The sequence below is a fragment of the Myripristis murdjan genome, chromosome 23 (assembly GCF_902150065.1).
Source record: "Myripristis murdjan chromosome 23, fMyrMur1.1, whole genome shotgun sequence".
Taxonomy (NCBI): Eukaryota; Metazoa; Chordata; class Actinopteri; order Holocentriformes; family Holocentridae; genus Myripristis; species Myripristis murdjan.
The window spans coordinates 17,031,726-17,050,319 of record NC_044002.1 but is presented as its reverse complement, the minus strand read 5'-3'; the positions used below and the strand labels follow the sequence as shown (position 1 = coordinate 17,050,319).

Here is an 18,594-nt window from a genome sequence, read left to right as displayed (position 1 = left end):
GCCAACAAGAAAATGAAGCTAATTTTTGGGGCTTTTTTTCCTCTTTCTTTGAGCATGCTGTATCTGTGTTCTGGAAAATGTAGTTATTTGTTTATTTATTTATTTATATAGAGCATTTGCATTGAACTCTTTGATATTTGTTGTAACAAAGATAACAGCAAAATATTTTCATATTGAGATGGTAAAAACATTAACAAAGACCATTCGGTGCCTCCCTGTCCTCTCTCTCGCTTGCGTCTGCTCACACAGCAACACGCAAGCTCACGTATGCACCCAAAAAAAAAAAAAAAAAAAGGAGAGAGGCACATACACACACGAGCACACACACACATGCATAGACACAGGGCTGAGGTCTGGAAATGTCAGTCAGCATGCTATCTCATTATTTCTGCCTCTTGAAGTTTCATGAGTGCAGAGGAGCTATTTGGGACACAAATTCACTTCGCCAAGAACCTCAGGCTTTTTAAAAAGGGGCTTGACAGCTTTTAGTGTGCAGACACTCATCAAGGCCGCCAAACGGGTGGAATAATCTTATGAAAATCAGGCAAGGCAATAGACTGGAAAGGAACAAGCATGAGAAGGGAAGGAGACGAAGAGAGGAAAACAGGAGAGGAGACGAGACGGGGAGGGGAGGGGAGAGAATAGAGAGGGGGAGAAGCGCCAAAGAGAAAAAAAATGTAGTGGTTGTGAGGAATGGAGGAGAGAGCGCACAGGAGAAACAAGAGGAAACAAGACGTGGAGAAATTAGCTGCGAGGAGATGAGAAGAGGGCAGAGGAAAGAGGGATAGAGAGCGGGTGGCTAATTACAAAGCACAGGGATTTATTTCTTTGCGTTGGGTTTTCGCTCATATTCCATAGAGTCTCCACTGTAATTCCAACTAGGCTCGATTCAGGTTGAGCGAACGTCTGGCTACAACGGCAGGTCAGATAGTACAGTTAATTATCCAGATAGTAGATCCACTCTAAAAGGAGACATGAGAGAGGATTTCCATGATGAAAGCAAATCGCAGAGCCTTAATGGCCCTTTTGTTTGACTGTTTTGCTCCAAATGCCAGCAAAGAGATTACTCCGTGCCTGTGGGTGGGTGTGTATGTGTGCACGAGGGCATAGAATAGCTTTGTCTGTCATTTGTATATGTGTGTATGCATGCGAATGCATCATTTGCTTTACACTTTAATAATTTTCCCGAGACTGTTATCCAGATGGACTTTAAACAAGTTTCAAAAGCAGAAGGAGATTATAAACTGCCAGATCACAAACATCAAACGCGACCAATAATGAGGGCAGCTTCCCTGACAATATGGTCGTGTGTGTACATGTGTTAACTAGGACTGAAAATTAACACATTCATTTGTGATTAATTTGAAATGTTAATGCTTACACGGTAAGAAAAAACATATTTTTTTTTTGTTTTCTTTTATTTTAACCTTCCTGTGTCTTGTCATTTTCTTTTAATACTTGCTCACAACAATAATACTGAACTGTCTCTGCTTGCAATGGCATTGTAGTGCCAATCCTGTCTGAGTTAACGTGAATGTGATTAACACTGTTAGGGTGCACTCTATTGGATGTTGGTAATGTCAGCCAGTCAAGAGGTCAGAGGTAACTTCCTTAGGCATTTCTTTGACGAATAGAGTTAGCTCTGAGTAGCACTCTTGTCAAAACAAAGCACAGCACACAAAATATGTTTATTTGCTATTAACCTGAACAACAAGATCTTGTAGAAGACATCCTTACGTTTCAAATAATAAGATATTTGGTGGAATTTTATCAGATACTAGAAACTTGGTCATTTCGTCAGACAGTGCCGTGGTTTAGTCAAACTAGGCAGTGAGCACAACAGCAACATTATCCCTTTACATACATTTTGTTATGTTTTCTTATTGTTATTGCAATTACTGAATGTTTGATGTCATTGATGGTATATTGTTCTTCATTTTCAATACATTGGTTATGGCTGTGTGATTTCAAATATAATATTTAAAACCATTAAGCCCTAAACACAACCATTAAAGATTGGTAAAAAAAGGAAATTGGCAATAAAATACACCATGAATAGTTATTCCATATATTAATTATACATATAACAGCCATCTCTCTCCAGTATATAGCCATGGACAAACTTTAGGTCAATTGCAATTAATCGCGATTAATCATAGCAAATTGTGTGATTAAGTAGTTAATATTGCTGCAGGGAAATTTTTGAGCTTCAGAAAACATGCATAGGGACAAAATGATGGTAGGTTCACTGCTCTCCAGTATGAAATGAAGACACAGTGAATTTTCTTAAGAGGCCCTTTGACTCTCCATTACTGGGCATTGGAGGTCTGATCAGCACGCCAATGCATTAGAGAGGAGAGTGCAGGCAGCAGAGCAGAGCAGAGTGTGTGTGTGTGTGTGTGTGTGTGTGTGTGTGTGTGTGTGTGTGCTTGTGTACGAGGTTTGTGTGTGTAGATGCTTTAGCAATCTGCAATTTGCAAACAACTCAATGTAGTGAATAAAGAGTGATGATGATTAGCCTTTGTGAGAGGGTGGTTCATTTTTTGCATAGGATCACGCAGGCACACAGTGTCACACACCAAAACACACACTGGCTCCTGTTAATGTGTGACACACAAACACGGCTGTACGGCTCCTGCACATCAACTGAAGTAAACAAACAGAATGAATCAAAAGATTTGTGCTTTTCACAAAGCAAGAACAAGCTTGAACAAGCTGACTTCAAAGCAAGCTGTGAATTTTTACCTTTTGCCAAGGAGGTGAAACCTCTGGCAGGGGAATATGTGATCACCTGTGTCTGTCTGTCCGTCAGTCTGTCAGCAGGACAACTCAAAAAGCACTGAACTTTCCAGGCCAAATCAGCCTGAAGAGGGCGTGGTGATGAGTAGAGCTCACCACAAATAGGGTCACAGCTACCTCCAGCAACAGAGTTGGATGGAGGTTATATTTTTGCCCCATTCCATCTGTTTATCAGCAGGAAATCTCCAAAAGTTATTTTTGGATTTGTACACAACTTTGTTCAAAGGTTAGTCATGGGCCAAGAGAGAGCTGATTAACTTTCCAGGCTGATTGGTGAAAATGGGGTGCAGCGATGGGCATTGCTGATCATAAAATGGCACACGGCTTATGAGTGGATTCAGTTAACTGGGCAAAATTTTGTGGAAAGCTTGGTCACAGGGCATGAAGAAGCTGATTACACTGATTGGCCAAAATGGGGTGGGCAGTGGGTGTTGCCTGTCATGAAATGATGAATACTCCCAAATGGATTCATGTAATATGACAAAACTAGATGGAAATCTTGTTCATAGGGCTGAATAAATGATTATGATAACTGGCCAAAATGAGCGTTGTGGTGGGTGTGCCCTGTCACAAAAAGGAATAATTCCAGCAACAATGCTCAGAATAAATTAACCACACACACATTTAACGTTTGCATTTATTGGACTAACATTAGCTTCAATTAAAAAACATGAGAACTACAAACTGACCAAAGTTTATTTTGGTTGGGAGGGGGGAATCAGCAGCACTTGACACTGCTGATGCTGCTGCCGGCTGTGGCCATATCTGATCTGAATGGTTTGTAATTATCTTAGCACATCTAGCCATCATCTGCTGGCAAGCACTGCACTGCATTTATTATCCAGCAGCTTTCATCAGATACCTCCTGTTACTTTCTTTTTCTTTCTTTGTTTCTCCCTTTCTCTCTCTCTCTCTCTCTCTCTCACACACACACACACACACACACACACACACACACACACACACGTAAGCCCATCCTTTTCTTGCCGTCTCTGACTTGGCATGGCATTAGACAGGATTTATTAGGCCAAGATGCTGGCTGTTGACATGAGTGTGATCTACCATTTGGTGCGGAGATAAGTGTCCCATGGAGGGTGTAATAATGTTCTCTCCCTCTCCACTCCTTATCTCCTGCTGATGAAACCACTGCTGATACCTTCCCGTCCAAATACATTTCATCAAAGTTATGTGTGTGTGAGCGAGGAAGAGAGAGAGAAATGGTGTTTATGTCTGAGCATGCTTGCCTGTACACATAAATGTATATGCCTGCATGCACGCGTGGGTGTGTAGATGTGTGGTAAAGGATATTTTTATTCCATATCAGCCCGTTTACCCTTGAATCTTACAACTTTCAACATAAGCCACTGCCCTCACACCAGCACTGCAGGATATGGTCGAATGGCAACAGATAGTGACACTATCAGCAAAGCAATGCTGTTAGGAGGCGACTTGTGTTAGTGATGCGAATCCAAATGTGAGAGATAAGCGTTTGTGTCTTAAGTTGTCGTTACAGTTTCCGATTACCCGTATGATACGTCACTCTGATTGGTGTAGTCGCCTCCTGGCAAAGAACTCCAAGCTTCTTTTCTTCCATCTTTATGGTTGTTTGAAATTCAGGGTTAAAAAAGACACAAGCTGTGGTGGCTCTTCCACAATTTAAATATGAAGAAAATCGCCCATATACAAAAATGAATGGAATGAATAGAACGGAAGAGCAGTGAAATTGATTCCTCTAGTAAATATACAATATTTTCCTTTGGCTGACTCTATAATGCTGGCACGTACCAAGTTTGTAGGGTCAAATCTCACTGCTGGAAGTGTCTTGCTAGCATGAAGGACACCTGTACCATTAATGGATGTGTGAGACTAGTCGACTACATGACTAAATGGTGTTACTTTGTCCTGCTAGTTGCCTCCGGTATATAGAGCGGTGCAGTGGCCATTGAGGAAAGAAATGCATATAATTTAAAGGCCGTTTCATTCATTCCATTCCATTCCACTTTACAGTGAAAAGACTTTATGAAAGTGTGTTAAGACGAATATTTTCTGTATTGTTGTACCTGTATGGTGTTCACTCTATGGCCTAGTTCAGACACAGCTATTTTCTAATTAGCTCGAACAGCACAAAAAAAAAAAAAAAAAAAAAAAAAAATACAACATCATCTGGATTGCATGGGTATCCTGTACAAAATCAGCTCCCAAGGTATGCAGTCAACAACTACCTACTGACCTACTGATATTTTGAATGCTCAAACTGCAGTTTGTTAGTGTGCTGAAACTGAAAGGCTTCCAAAACAAGTGGGAGATGCATAAGAAAAAAAAAAAAAAAAGTGGCATCTCGCGTTATTGTTACTCATGTCTTTTGGTATTGGATGGGCTGCATCTTAGAATTAATATTTACTCAATTTATATACGTAAAGCATACATGGTGAGCTCAGCCCTTCAGGAGGATGGACTGTTAGGATTTGTGATGTGAGTTTTGAGATTGCAGGATCACGAGTGCAGTTGGTTCGTTGGAAAAGTTCAAACGGGTGCTTTTTGAATCGGTCGAGGTCGAAGTAGAGCTGTCTGCCATTCTGTCAGGCACACGATTGGTGGATTCAAAACTGAGGAAGCGTTCACGGCTAAAAGAGCCACAGCACTCAAGATACAAGAATGACACCTGTAACACACACACAGTGTCGCTTTTGCACAAAACACACACGCACATACCAATGCAAGCACACATACACAAACATTCCCTTCCTCATTACCATATTAACCAGACGGCACTATGCATCTTCATCAGCTGAGGGTCACCTCGGTGGATGGCAATTCATAAGCGAAACAGAAACTGTTGGTGAAATGTGTAAATGACCTTGCTGCCAACATTCGTTAGATATATTCACAACAATGGATTAAGCACAAAAAGACGAGGGGGAGAAAAAATGACTTCTCAAGAGAGCTGCCAGACCTTGGGTTAGTACAAATGACATGTTTGTTCCTTTCACCAGAGTGAATGGTGTGCATATTTATTTTAATTTTTCAATACGTCCTCTAATTTTCTCCTCTGCTCTTGTGGTTCCTTTCATCCTTTACAAGGCCTGAGCTCACTTACATCTTCTCACTGACACTTTACTGTTGCTGAAACAGTGTTAGCTCTGGCAATGAGCTTTGAATGGAATTGATTTATCTGTCGGCGGCTGGTGGAGGGGTGGAGGTAAGCGTGCTAAGCGCAGTGCTGAGTGCAGGCTGTGTGGCAGGGCTGACCTGGAGGGATAAATCATTGGTGGGAATGGGGCAAATAGAGAGATGGCGATATAATATCTCTAACTCCACAGACTTTGATTACCAGCTAGCCATTTTAAATTTTGCTTTTTAAGTATTAGAATTCACGTCATCTCACTGTTATGCTCACTGTTACATATTAACAAGTCCTTTCATCTCCAATTTAGTGTTTTCGCTTGTTTTAACTTTCAACAAGTGAAAAATCTGCCTGTGGGATGAGATAATCCCACTTGTTTCCGATGCTAATTGACTTGTTTCCAGAATTCTCTTTGATTAAGTGTCAGTTTCTTGATACCAGTAGGCTGATCCGCCTTATTTCAAATTTATACACGTTCCCAGAAACACTCTCGAAAAAAGTAAAACTGCATCAGAAACAAGTGGGATTTTCTTATGCCACTGGCAATTTTTTTTGCTTGATTTTAAATTTCAAGTATTGAATATGAGTCTAAATGATGTTTGTCAGCAGTGTGCAGCTGCACATTGAAGTCATGCGTGTGTTGATAGTGTGCGGCTAGCCTTAATGCTCTGGCTGGTGGCACTGATTGATGGAGCTTGAAGTACGATGTCAGCAATATCCACTTTATGATAACAATACTTCACTGTGGTTACATTTTAAGATCATGTTTATTGTACTCACATTTCAGTGTCAATGTTGCTGTCATTATCTAGCCATGTCGCACATGCAGTATTTTGTAAAGGCATACATTATTTCACAAAATGATTGATGTACAGAAATGGGTTTTAATGGTCAGAGATATTAGCATTGGGCACAATGCTCGCTGATGATCTATATGCAAGGTTATGGCAGCTACTCAAGGTGCCCTCAGAGCAAATTTATAGGTATGGAACTAAGCACCATTCCCACATGCTTTGTAAGAGAGCCAGCATACCATGAAAGCAACAGCGAAAGAATATGATGTATATATGGCCTATAATTTATGCTGAGTTTCAACGGTATCTGTTGAAGAACATTATTTTCCATCCATAAATGCATAGGAATATGAGCATGAATTTATGTATCCTTCCTCCCTTATCTTGCACATCTTCTGTCACATGCAGGAATGTTATCTTTGATAGCATTCATGCATCCTCTTTTTCCTTTTTCTGATTTACAAATGTGTAAAAGTATAGCTGAGTTTTTTGTTTGTTTTTTTTGATACAATGTGCGTGATTGTCCTTGCGACAATGAATGTGACTGCATCTCAAACACAAAGGGCTGTGATTAGACACCCTGTCTTGACTAAGGGTTTCTTATTACACCAGAGAGCACCTCATTACACCGCATACTTAATAACCCTTAAATTAACACTTTTTATACAATAAGACCTTGGACAGCCAGAATTTCATGTTTTTGAAGTGTTTGGAAGCATTTTTTTTTTCATGTTGAGTCGTAATGCATTACTGGATTAAGCTATAGTCTTTTTTTTTTTCCCCTTTGCTTTTTGGCTGCCTGTTGACTCAATGCACTGTATTTGCTGATACATGATTACACTGGCGCCATTTAAAAAGCTTAAGGTGTGATTTAAATCCCAGCGCCTCAGACAATTCCTTCCTCATTTGCTCACGGATGATTCATTATCCCTCATTTCCTCTCGGAGAAGCAGAATAAAAGCCTGCCTATCCAATTTGCAACATGCTGGCCAGGGGCGGATCTAGATTATTTGCAGGTGGAGTGCACAGGGGGGAACAACAGTTAAATTCAAGGGGCCATCCAATATTGACAACAGAAATGAAGGCTGCTACTTGAGCTACTATTTCAACATTTAGACTGCTAAATGGAAACGATTACTTTTCCCTAAACTGTACAGTTGCACTCTAAATTTATGTCTTCATCGTGTTTTTTTCTTGGATGCACCTTGTAACGAAGGTGCATATGATCTTTTCGTTTTGCAACATAAAAATTCTGATAGACACGGCTCCTTATTTGATATTCTCATCAATATCTGACTTATGTACAGTTATTAAGCTCACCAAAGGTAGCCTAAGGCAGATTCAGTGGGTGCAATGTATTGTACAATAACACTATTTACAGTATTGTCAATTTTCACACCTTACTATGATTTTTAATAGTGATAATTAATGCTCTTAACTCTGTGTGGTTGGTAACAGCAGGCTTGGTAGGCTTTATCAGCTGTACCATGTCTGAGTTGTCCTATATTTATAAGAAAATGCTTGGCATGAGGCATAAACCTCAGCATATTCCTCACTAATCATTTTTAAGACCTCACTAGAGACCCTGTCTCTTCCTCTCCTCTTGTCATGTTGCTGCGCTCCTGATGCTAAAAATATGGACATGGCTGCAGTGATGCCTGTCGAAGCAAAATACCCTAAAAACACCAATATATCCCATTTTAAAACTAAGGCATACGCTTCCATTTATTCATCGCAAATCTGTTTTATGAGCGACCCTCAATCCCTGCTGCTCGACCTGCCTCTTCCCTGCTGTTTGTTCCAGAGTTCACCTGATACATTTGTACATATTTTAAATAAACGGTGCATTATAGCTTATGTCGCTGGTGGGCTGTGTTGTGGAGACAAATGCTTGGTTTGGTTAGATGTCACTACACTTTTTTTAAGAGTTCCTTAAATCATCCCTGGATGGATTTATGTTTGGGGAAGCATTATTTCCTCACAAAGCCATGCTGTTAGACAAGGGACACTGAAAACAGTTATAAGTTGTACTTATAACTGGAGTGATAAACAGCACTGAAGATAGGCTACCAACATTTGAAGATTTAAGGTAAATGTTGGCTTCATCATACAAACAGTGAGGGGTAACACTTGAAAAGTTAGACAGTTTCACCTGCAGGACTACAGATACCAGGTCACCGTTGCAGCTGACAAGCCCTTCTGAATGGTAAGTGAAGACGCAGTAGGATCGAGCTGCTGAATAAATGCAGCACGACAGCGTTTCTTATCAAAATAAAACTCACCACATGCACTCGTCTTAAAATGTCAGATATTTTCCAGCATAATTATCAGAGAAGACAAGTGTGACTGCTTCTAACTGTGGTTCCTATGCTTACGCCTTCTCTAGCATTCAAGGTACAAAATGATTGATTCACAAAGAGCCAATGAAAACTGGGGAGGGCACACAGGGTGGCCAATCAGATCACAGGGGCAGCAGGCCTCCCCCCCTGGTGTAGCCATGGAAGAGCCACCTCTGATGCTGGCCTCTGCCATTTTATGCCTGCTGCTCTCTTACACATCACTGGTTGACTACAGATTTGAAGAGATTCATTTTGACATGCAAGAGGTTCTGGATGTTTCATACTAAATAGCTTAAAAACACAGATGATACTAACCTGAATTGTTGCATGCTCTCAGAAGCAAATGTCAACAATTTCAATATTGTTTCATGCCGAGTTGTGTGTTAGCTGTCATTGTGTAAGTGGTATGAGTGTTGGTATCTATACACTGATAGATACTGATAGCATGGTAGGACTCATTGTGGAGGTAGGCCAGAGTTTATTAATATACACTCAGTCTAATACAATCCAGTACAACTGTTCTGCCATAAAATTCCCTTTTCTAATGCATATAATGCTCAGGCTCTCTTTTTGTCAGAGTAAGAGGTGTTCATTCAATTGTATTTGGCATTGAACTCATAGTGGAGTGGTGCTGTTGGACTGGACTGCATTTTATTGAGGCGTTTCTAATATTCTGCCCCCCTCATGTATATAAAAAAGGGTGGACAAAAAATTGGAAACACCTTTAAACATAATGTAGTCCAGTACAAGACCTCTGCAAACTACAACCTCAGTAGTAAACAAGAATAAAATTTACATTCTCCACAGTGTCAACAAAAACTGAGCATTATAAACTTACTTAAAAAAGGTAGAATTTATGGCAGAGCTGTTGCATTGAACTGCATTACGTTGAACAGGTGGACCTAATAAAGTGGCTACAGACTGTAGACATAGATATAGATATGTAATATTACTAGAAGGAGTCAAAGTCTGGGCTTAGTTGCCTTATCCTGCTTTGTTATTTTTGATTTACTATGGTGTCAATAATATTCACAATCTCATTTTTTCCTCTCTCTTTCTGATTCACAGATCTAAAAAAAAAAAAAAAAAAAAAAAGCGTATTCTGTTTCTTTGTTTTTGTTGTTTAATACAATGTCTGTGATTGTCCCTTGTGACAATGAATGTGACTGCATCTCAAACACAAAGGGCTGTGATTAGACACCCCGTCTTGACTAAGGGTTTCTTATTACGCCAGAGAGCACCTCATTACACCGCACACTTAATAACCCTTAAATTAACACTTTTTATACACCAAGACCTTGGACAGCCAGAATTTCATGTTTTTGAAGTGGTTAGCAGCACATTTTTTCATGTTGAGTCACAATGCATCACTGGATTAAGCTATAGTCTTTTCTTTTTGGCTGCCTGTTGACTCAATGCACTGTATTTGCTGATACATGATTACACTGGCACCATTTAAAAAGCTTAAGGTGCGATTTAAATCCCTGCGCCTCAGACAATTCTTTTTTCATTTGCTCACGGATGATTCATTATCCCTCATTTCCTCTCGGAGAAGCAGCACAGAAGCCTGCCTATCCAATTTGCAACATGCTGGCCTCTGCCATTTTTGTGTTTGCTACTCTCTTACACATCACTGGTTGACTGCAGCTGTGAAGGGATTCATCTTGAAATGCAAGAGTTTCTGGGTGTTTCATAGTAAATATCTTAAAAACACAGATGATACCGACCTAACATGTTACAAGCTCTCAGAAGCAAATGTCAACAATTTCAGTGTTATTTCATACTGGGTAGTGTGTTAGCTGTCACTGTGTATATCTTATCTAGTCACTGATACAAGCAGATACACTGATAATTTGGTAGTGGAGGGTTATTCTTATACTGGAGGGTTGCTAGAGATTGAGACTGGAAGGTCACTGGTTTGAACCCACCACCCCACCAACCTTCTGGAGGAAATGGCACAGTTTCTTAAAGAAGTTGCCCAGTAGAATGGTTCATACTTAGAGTTGAAATTGTGTTAGGCTGTGTGACTCTTAAGTCAGTTCGGCTGATATCCAGTCTTAAAAATGTGTGTGTGTGTTTTTTTTTTTTTTTTGTTTTTGTTAAAAACCAAGTGGAAAAAAAAATCTGCCAGTAAAATGAAATCATCAAGTGCAAATTAGCTTGTTTCTATTAATTTTCTTGAAACAAGTATCATTTGCTTGATACAAGATACGGTCCTCCTTATTCTGCCCTCTTTCAACATTTTTATTCTTGGTCCAAGAAAAAAAAAAATCCCTTAAACAAGTGCAACTGCATGGGAAACAAGTGGGATTATCTCACCACACGGGCAGATTTTGCTTCTTCAGTACTTACCACAGTACGCACCGCACTCTAGCACCTGCTAAAAATTTCATGGGATGTGGAAATGGTCATCTTTTTTTCCCCCGGTTGGCACAGTAGCCAATAAGAGAAGAGAGTGGTTGTCTTGGGCTGGTCTGAAATGATTTTTTAGAGTTGTACGAGTGTGTAACAGGAAGAGAGAGTATGCATGCTTAATCTATGTTGCCTGAATAAGGAAAGTCAAGTAACATTTTATGAAAGGAAAATTCAGCCACTGGTGATGTACATTTCATTGCTTGATCCATTTTAGTGTTAGTGATGCATTTTAATGCTGCAGATAACTGGCCAAACGAGCTATTGTTGAACGATAGAAAAGGCCGGTGAAAATTTCAAATGTCATGTTGCGAGTAGTTTTATTTACCTGACTGATCATACCTCTCCCCTCTCTCTCTCTCTCTCTCTGTCTGTCTAATTCTCTCCATCTTTCCTCATCTCTCACTGTCATCCCATGCCCTCCTATCTCTCGACTCTCTCTTTACTTCATTGCTCTTCATCTACCTGCATACGTCATCTATCCTCACCACGTCCCCCACCTTCTTTTTCCTCTCTCCATCTGTGTATTTCACTATATTTTTTCATATCTCCCATTTTCCATCATTTTTCCATCATTTATAATCTTTCCCCATATCTGTCTCACCCCATCTGTCATCCCTCAACCTCCTCTCATTCTTCTTATCGTTTCATCTCTACATCTCTGCCACCTCTCTCCTCCTGTCTCTCTCCTGTCCCATCACCCCTCTTCGCCGTCTCTCTCTCTCTCTCTCTCTCTCTCTTTGTCCTTGGCAGCTGGTATCGTGCGAAAAAAGCAGTGGTGTGAGATGGTGCCATGTTTGGAGGACGAGGGCTGTGACCTGTTAGTCAATAAATCCGGCTGGACTTGTACACAGCCCGGAGGGCGAGTCAAAACCACCACGGTGAGTTCTACCTCTCTCTGCCCCCCAAGGTTTCACATACTGCTCACAAGCTCCGGGTCAGAGCTGCATTAATGTTCTCAAAATTCATACCTACTGCACCAGCTGCACTGAGAATAATGGGTAGGAGGAGTACAGAAACTGAAGCATATCCATAGAAAACCAATTGGGTGGAAAGGCAAAGGTCAGGGACAACCTATCATAATTGTGTGTCACTCATTCGTAATGGCACTGTTTGTTGAATAATCACAAGTGCACTACATTTACATTTAATAAACATTTGAACAAGGTGAAGTATACCTACTCCACCATCATACATCTTACAAAGAAGAGAATAGAGTTCCCATCAAGGCCAAAAAAAAAAATGTTTTCGATCATAATCAAAAAAGATTGAAGCCGTTGTACAATGCATAAAGTATTTCACAGCCTCTCTTTATGCACTTTTACAATGTTTATAGATGTTTGAGTGATGCTTTCCTGAAAAGCCTCGATAAGTATGGCATACTGCATTGAAATGCTATTGGCTGCATCCTGACTGTTTAACTCATTATAAGACTCGTCAAAATTAACCTTTTCAAAGAAGGGCTGAAACAGCTAAACATTAGCCTTGCATGTACTTAAAGGAACATGCCACTTTTTTTTGGGAGATTAATTTTGACTGTCATGCTCACACTTAAGACACAAAGAGCAAACTCCAGTATGGAGAATGCTACAGGCTGTACGCTAACCGTGCTAACACAATGAATGGCTGCCAGTGGAAACAGTGAGCCTAGACCCTGTGAAATCTGCAAAAAAAAAACACTTTCTGGTGTCACTAAAACACTTTATTTTAATAGTTAAACCAACTATTCTGCATATGTATGATGAGGAAAAAAATGAGGACATAAAAATAATAGCATCTTGGCTTCATGTACGCATGACATGAAGGTTCTTTTCTTCTGCACTGTCGTGTGTTCGTATATTTCTGGCAACAAAGCCCAGCTGACTCAGTCTGCTTAGCCTACAATGTTAGCGCACCGGCTTGAAGCCAATGACAAGGATGAATTTTTCATCACGGACACAGATCCAGAGGCTTATTTGTATGTGCCTGATGACGTACAGACTGCATGTACAGACGGAGAACTTCTGTTAGTGAACGCTGAACAAGTGAAACGAGGCAAAAATCAGGCAAGCCAAATGGGCAAACCGAGGTCAAAGTGAGAGCTAGAGCCGACGGGGATTTCTCTTGCAATTATGGGTCATACCGGCCCAAACAGAGAGGAAATGGGATGATTTTGTTGCACTGAATGGGTTTCTATACTGCTACTAATGCAGAGACTTAATATCACCATCATTGAGGGCAATGTACAGACACAATGCAGAACTTCCCAGGAAGATTTTGTGGGACTGATCATTCTTGGAATGGTGGAGATTTTTCCCAGGAGGAGATATAGGACCCTAATGCAGGAGGAGGTTGCAATGATGAAAAATAATGTATTAACTGAAACTAGAAATAAAAGAAAGCAAGCACTAGGACTATACACAATAACCAGTCAAAGAACTAGACTGAAGACAGACAGGACTTAAAAACAGTAGAAACTAATACAGAAACAAGACTCACCTGGGGAAGGGGCTGAAACACAAGACTGGGGAACACACAGGATTGGCTGAGGGAACCCAGACCAATCAGGGCTCATTACACAACTCAGGACAGGTGAAGGAAGAGGGAGGAGCCAACAAGACAGAGTAACAAGAAACAGGTGAAAACACTAATGAGGGCAAAGGAAATGACACCAAACTAAAGACAAAGTCCAAAAACAAGAGTGTAATCACAGGATCATGACAATCAATTGCCCAGTTGTCCATGGAGTATGTTAATATTGCACATAAAGACACAACGTAATTTCAAACATGGCACTATTTTCTTGCTTTCATGACTTCATTTTTGTTTCTCATACATATGCAAAATGTTTTGTTTAAATAACTATTAAGATAAAACCTCATGTTGACAATATGTTCTTTGTAGACCTGCAGCAATTCAGCAATTCTGTAACTTTCTCTGCAGCTACTGGATGCACAGGCGTGTGTTTTAGACAAAAAAAAACTAATCTACCAAAAATGTGGCATGTTCCTTTAAAGACTGAACAAACTGAATGTGAAGTAAAGCAGATCTCTAGTTTCAGTTAATTTTTCGGAAGAAGACTTCTGTTTGCATATAAGAAGCAACAACAAGCATGTGAATATTTAAAATGCATGGACACAGAAATTTGTACATCATCGCTAAGTGTTCCCTCTGCTCCATTCTACTCTGAGCCAGCGTGTTCGCTGTCAGCAAGGAGCACATTGATAACAACAGAAGACGCAGTTAGGCATTCACCTCACAAGCCTCCGAAAAGTGCTTCGCTCCCTCCTCCTCCCTCCTCATCTTCCACTCATCTCCACAAACTGTATGCGGTTTGTTTACTTCCTCATCGCCAGCAATTAGCTTGAATTAGGGACGCTCTTAATGTTAATGATGGCAACAGATGGAGAGCCAGTGCGTGGATTTGCTAAGACGCCGCCATTTGCCCGCCCATCCTCCTTACTCGCTCTCCAAACCTCCTCCACTTCATTTCACCCTCCACCACCTTCCCTCCCTCCCTCCCTCCCTCCCCCCCCCGCCACTTCCCTGCCATCAGCATCGCCCCGCACCCACCTCACATCCCCCGCTGCGCTCGCCCTGCCTCCCCTTTACAAGCTGTATAACACTCGGCGCGGCCCTCCTGCCCCGCCTCCCGCAATATATAGCAGTCTGAGACATTTTTGGGCATACGCTGCACAACACACACACACACACACACACACACACTCTGGCATGTCTGTGAATGTCAGTGGGTGAACACAGCAGAGCGGTGGGGCAGCACTAATGCATCTGTCACGATTTAGTCATCAGCTGACTAACTTGTTTGCTCCTTTCTGCTGAAAGACACATATGTAAATATGCTTTCCCCGATACTCACTCACACACACACACACACACACACACACACACACACACATAGATAGCTACCATGATTTAGACCTTGAATCTGATTATCTGGAGTGTCCACTAAACCCATTTAATAGGACACCTCAAACAGTCCTGGTCAACAGTTAAATTCACGCTTCCATATCAATGCTCTTTAATATATTCAGCTCATATCAATTTATTGCAGTTCACCATAACAACAATAAACTAAAGGCTACACTAACTGGTTGTGTTACCTTAACGATGTCAGCTTACATTATTCGTTAGCTGCCACACACTGCCATGTTTTTAAAATCCCTAAAAGGGATTTTACTCTTGCTTCAAAACTGTTGTGATTATTTTCCAGCGTTTTTGTGTAGATATTTGCTGTATTTAATTAATTTTGACAAAATCCATGCTGTGTGCAGTGATGTGGTTAATGCCGAATGGCCAAATTAGCTGGTAGCGTCATTGCTAGGCTCTTCCAGATTGTATGAAAAAATAGTGCTAGAGGAAAGTTTATTGCTCATTCAAGGAATTCCTTGTATTTAAATCATAATCATTTTATCAATAGTCCATTAGATCCCGGTAGGTCATCGTGTAGAGCACGTACCACATACTACCTTAGCCGCAGCGGCCTGGATTCAAATCCAGCCCCAGCCATTTGCTGCAGGTCTTTCTTTCCTGTCTCTCTCCAATGTGCCTGTCTGGTAAATGCCACTCCCCCCACCCACCCAAAAAAAAAAAAAAAAAAATCAATTAAGTCAAGGGTTATTAATTCCTTGTTGTGCGCTTACATATATACAGACACATACTGTATGCACACCTCTATGCTTTTCTGTCATACAAGGTTACTGAATCCAAATGATACGGTTGGTTATCAGGCAGCTCCTGCCCCTGTGCTCTCTCCACATCCTGACACACACACACACACACACACACACACACACACACACACAGACCAGAATATACCTGGCTGTGGAGACTGAGGTGACAGCCGTTACATGTTCCACCTACAACGTAATTTGTTATCTGGGCAGGCAGATAGCCCACACACACTCACAGGTGACACGTAGTTGGATCCATTTATTACGTCTGACAGATATAAGTATTAATGTGTCAGTGTGTGTGTCTGTGTGCTTGTGTGTGTGTGTGTGTGCTGGGGAGGTATGGAGGTTGGGCTGTGGGGTGTTAAGGCTGTGTATATGCACATGTGTGGTAATGCTTAAGAATATATGTGTGTGTTTGTGTGTTTGGCACTCCAGTTATGCTATGAGTAGATGGTGGTGGTGTGTGTGTGTGTTAGTAGGTTAACTGCTCTGTCAGCAGCCATTAGCATGTGCATCCAACGTGTATGCATTTAGTTGTGTCTGTCTGCACTTACCTTCTTTTGTCCTTTGGAGTTGTTTTTCCAAATGCTTGCGTATTCATAATTGCTTGTGGGTGCATGAATATGCGTCCCCGCTCTCCTCCTCTGGCCGTCCTGTGTGCTTTGGCCTTCATGTACATGTCATGTCCCGCTTAGGATGTCAGTCAGTGTGCCTCACACTTGCCTCTGCTGACAATGTGTTGGAAGTGACAGGTATTCATGCTTGCTTCATTGGCTACTTTAAGCTTGATGACAGCTAGTCAAATGGCTGGACAGTTATGTGCAGTCATCTGTGCCTGTGTGTGTGTGTGTGTGTGTGTGTGTGTGTAGGTGCATGTGTATGTGTGAGTGTGTGTGTGTGTTTGTATTTGTGTGTATACACAGTTTATTTTTTCCCCCTCAAGGATTCTAATGACTGCCAACTGCCAGTCCAAGGTTATTGTTGTTGAAATTTTTATGAAAACATTAATTTATATGATTGATTGACTGGCGTAATGGGACTACTTGAGTTGATCTTGGTAAATTGTGTGAAGTTGGGGATATTTGGATTTTGTGCTATGCTGCATCTAACTAAAATGCATAAAAAGTAGGGGCTGACGACTGCATCCGTCTCCTGAGCAAAAACCGCACAACCCTCTTGTTAGCTGCAGACTTTAGGGAGAATGCCTGGCCAAACAAAGCAGGCAATTTAGCCACGCGGCCTCTCTCTGGTCAGGTTCGAACAAATTGCCCCTTGCCTAAGGGTTTTCAAGGTTAACCATCACACAAACTCACAATGCTGCCTCCCTTACAGTGCCTCAAGATGATTGTTGCTTGTGCACAGTCCATCAAGCATGTCCAACCTGTTTGTCAGGTGTTGGTCCGAGAACATCAACCCAAACAAACAGACTCATGCCTGGGGGCATTTGACTAAGCCGATTCGATCTGACTCAGCCCCATAGCCAACCCCTTCAATGCGTAAAGGGCTATTTTGGACAAATGCCGTCAAGCGTTTTGTGTGTACCGGTCAAATGTTTGAGGAGTTTCTTGTTTTTCTGACAAACAAAGAATGATTATTTTTCTTGTGAACCTGTTTGGATGTATGCCACATGATGTACCTCATCCCCAAAAAAAATCTTGTTCAGTGCCACGCAGTAGTCACACTTTATTGTGCTCCTGGTGGGGAAAAAAAGCTCTATCCTATACTCATTTTCTCTGTTTGACTCTCTCTTATACACTTTTACTTTGACCCTCTCTTTTTATTGTCACTTTTTACCTTTCCTTATTTGTCTTTTTCTGTCTGTCGTACTCTCTCTCTGCCTTCTCTCCATGCAGTCCCATTTATCTTAGTCTGACCCTGCTATGTAGAGAACATGTTGTTCCTGTCAATAACAATACAATATAGATTTTTTTTCCCAAGGCCAGCTCCAGAACAAATATATGAAGATTGATATGAACATTGTTTCTTGTTGACAGTGATGTTTTGTAGGTTACTTTTATTAGCAGTGCACAATAACAGCGTTTGAAAAGGCCACAGATCAAAAAGAGGTGTACAACTGAATACTGCAGCTACTGTAGATAATTTATTGCAGTATCAAGAGTTTCATTGATTGACATGCTGCGTTTATTCTCCCAGGGATTAACCTACAGAAAATGGAATCCCTCAGGTGAACCATATTAAGCCTTTGGAGATGTTAGCACGTCTCACTCTCTAATGTTCAGTTTTCCGGGTGTTTATTGTGGAAAGCAGTGGACTCTCAGATGATGTAGACCGTTCATGCTTAAAATGTCTTGGACTGACAGTACAAATGAAAGTACATTGTCGAAATCACTTTAAAACAGATGTATATGGTCCTGTGCATTTACTACAGGCTTCCATTTAAACACTGTCATTACAAATGTATGCTGCCTGGCCGAACTTTGTTCAAACCCGTA

The 18,594-nt window shown here is 41.0% G+C and overlaps 1 protein-coding gene across 3 annotated transcripts in view; it reads left to right on the top strand.

Annotated features, from left to right (window-relative positions):
• The window catches only part of LOC115354874 (chemokine-like protein TAFA-5), a 134,266-nt gene that overhangs the window by 104,782 nt on the left and 10,890 nt on the right, over positions 1 to 18,594 (top strand). For all 3 annotated transcript variants that reach the window (XM_030045368.1, XM_030045367.1, XM_030045369.1), the window contains exon 3: positions 12,222 to 12,349. In XM_030045368.1, the coding sequence (XP_029901228.1) occupies positions 12,222 to 12,349 (128 nt within the window). The remainder of the gene's footprint in view (positions 1 to 12,221; positions 12,350 to 18,594) is intronic.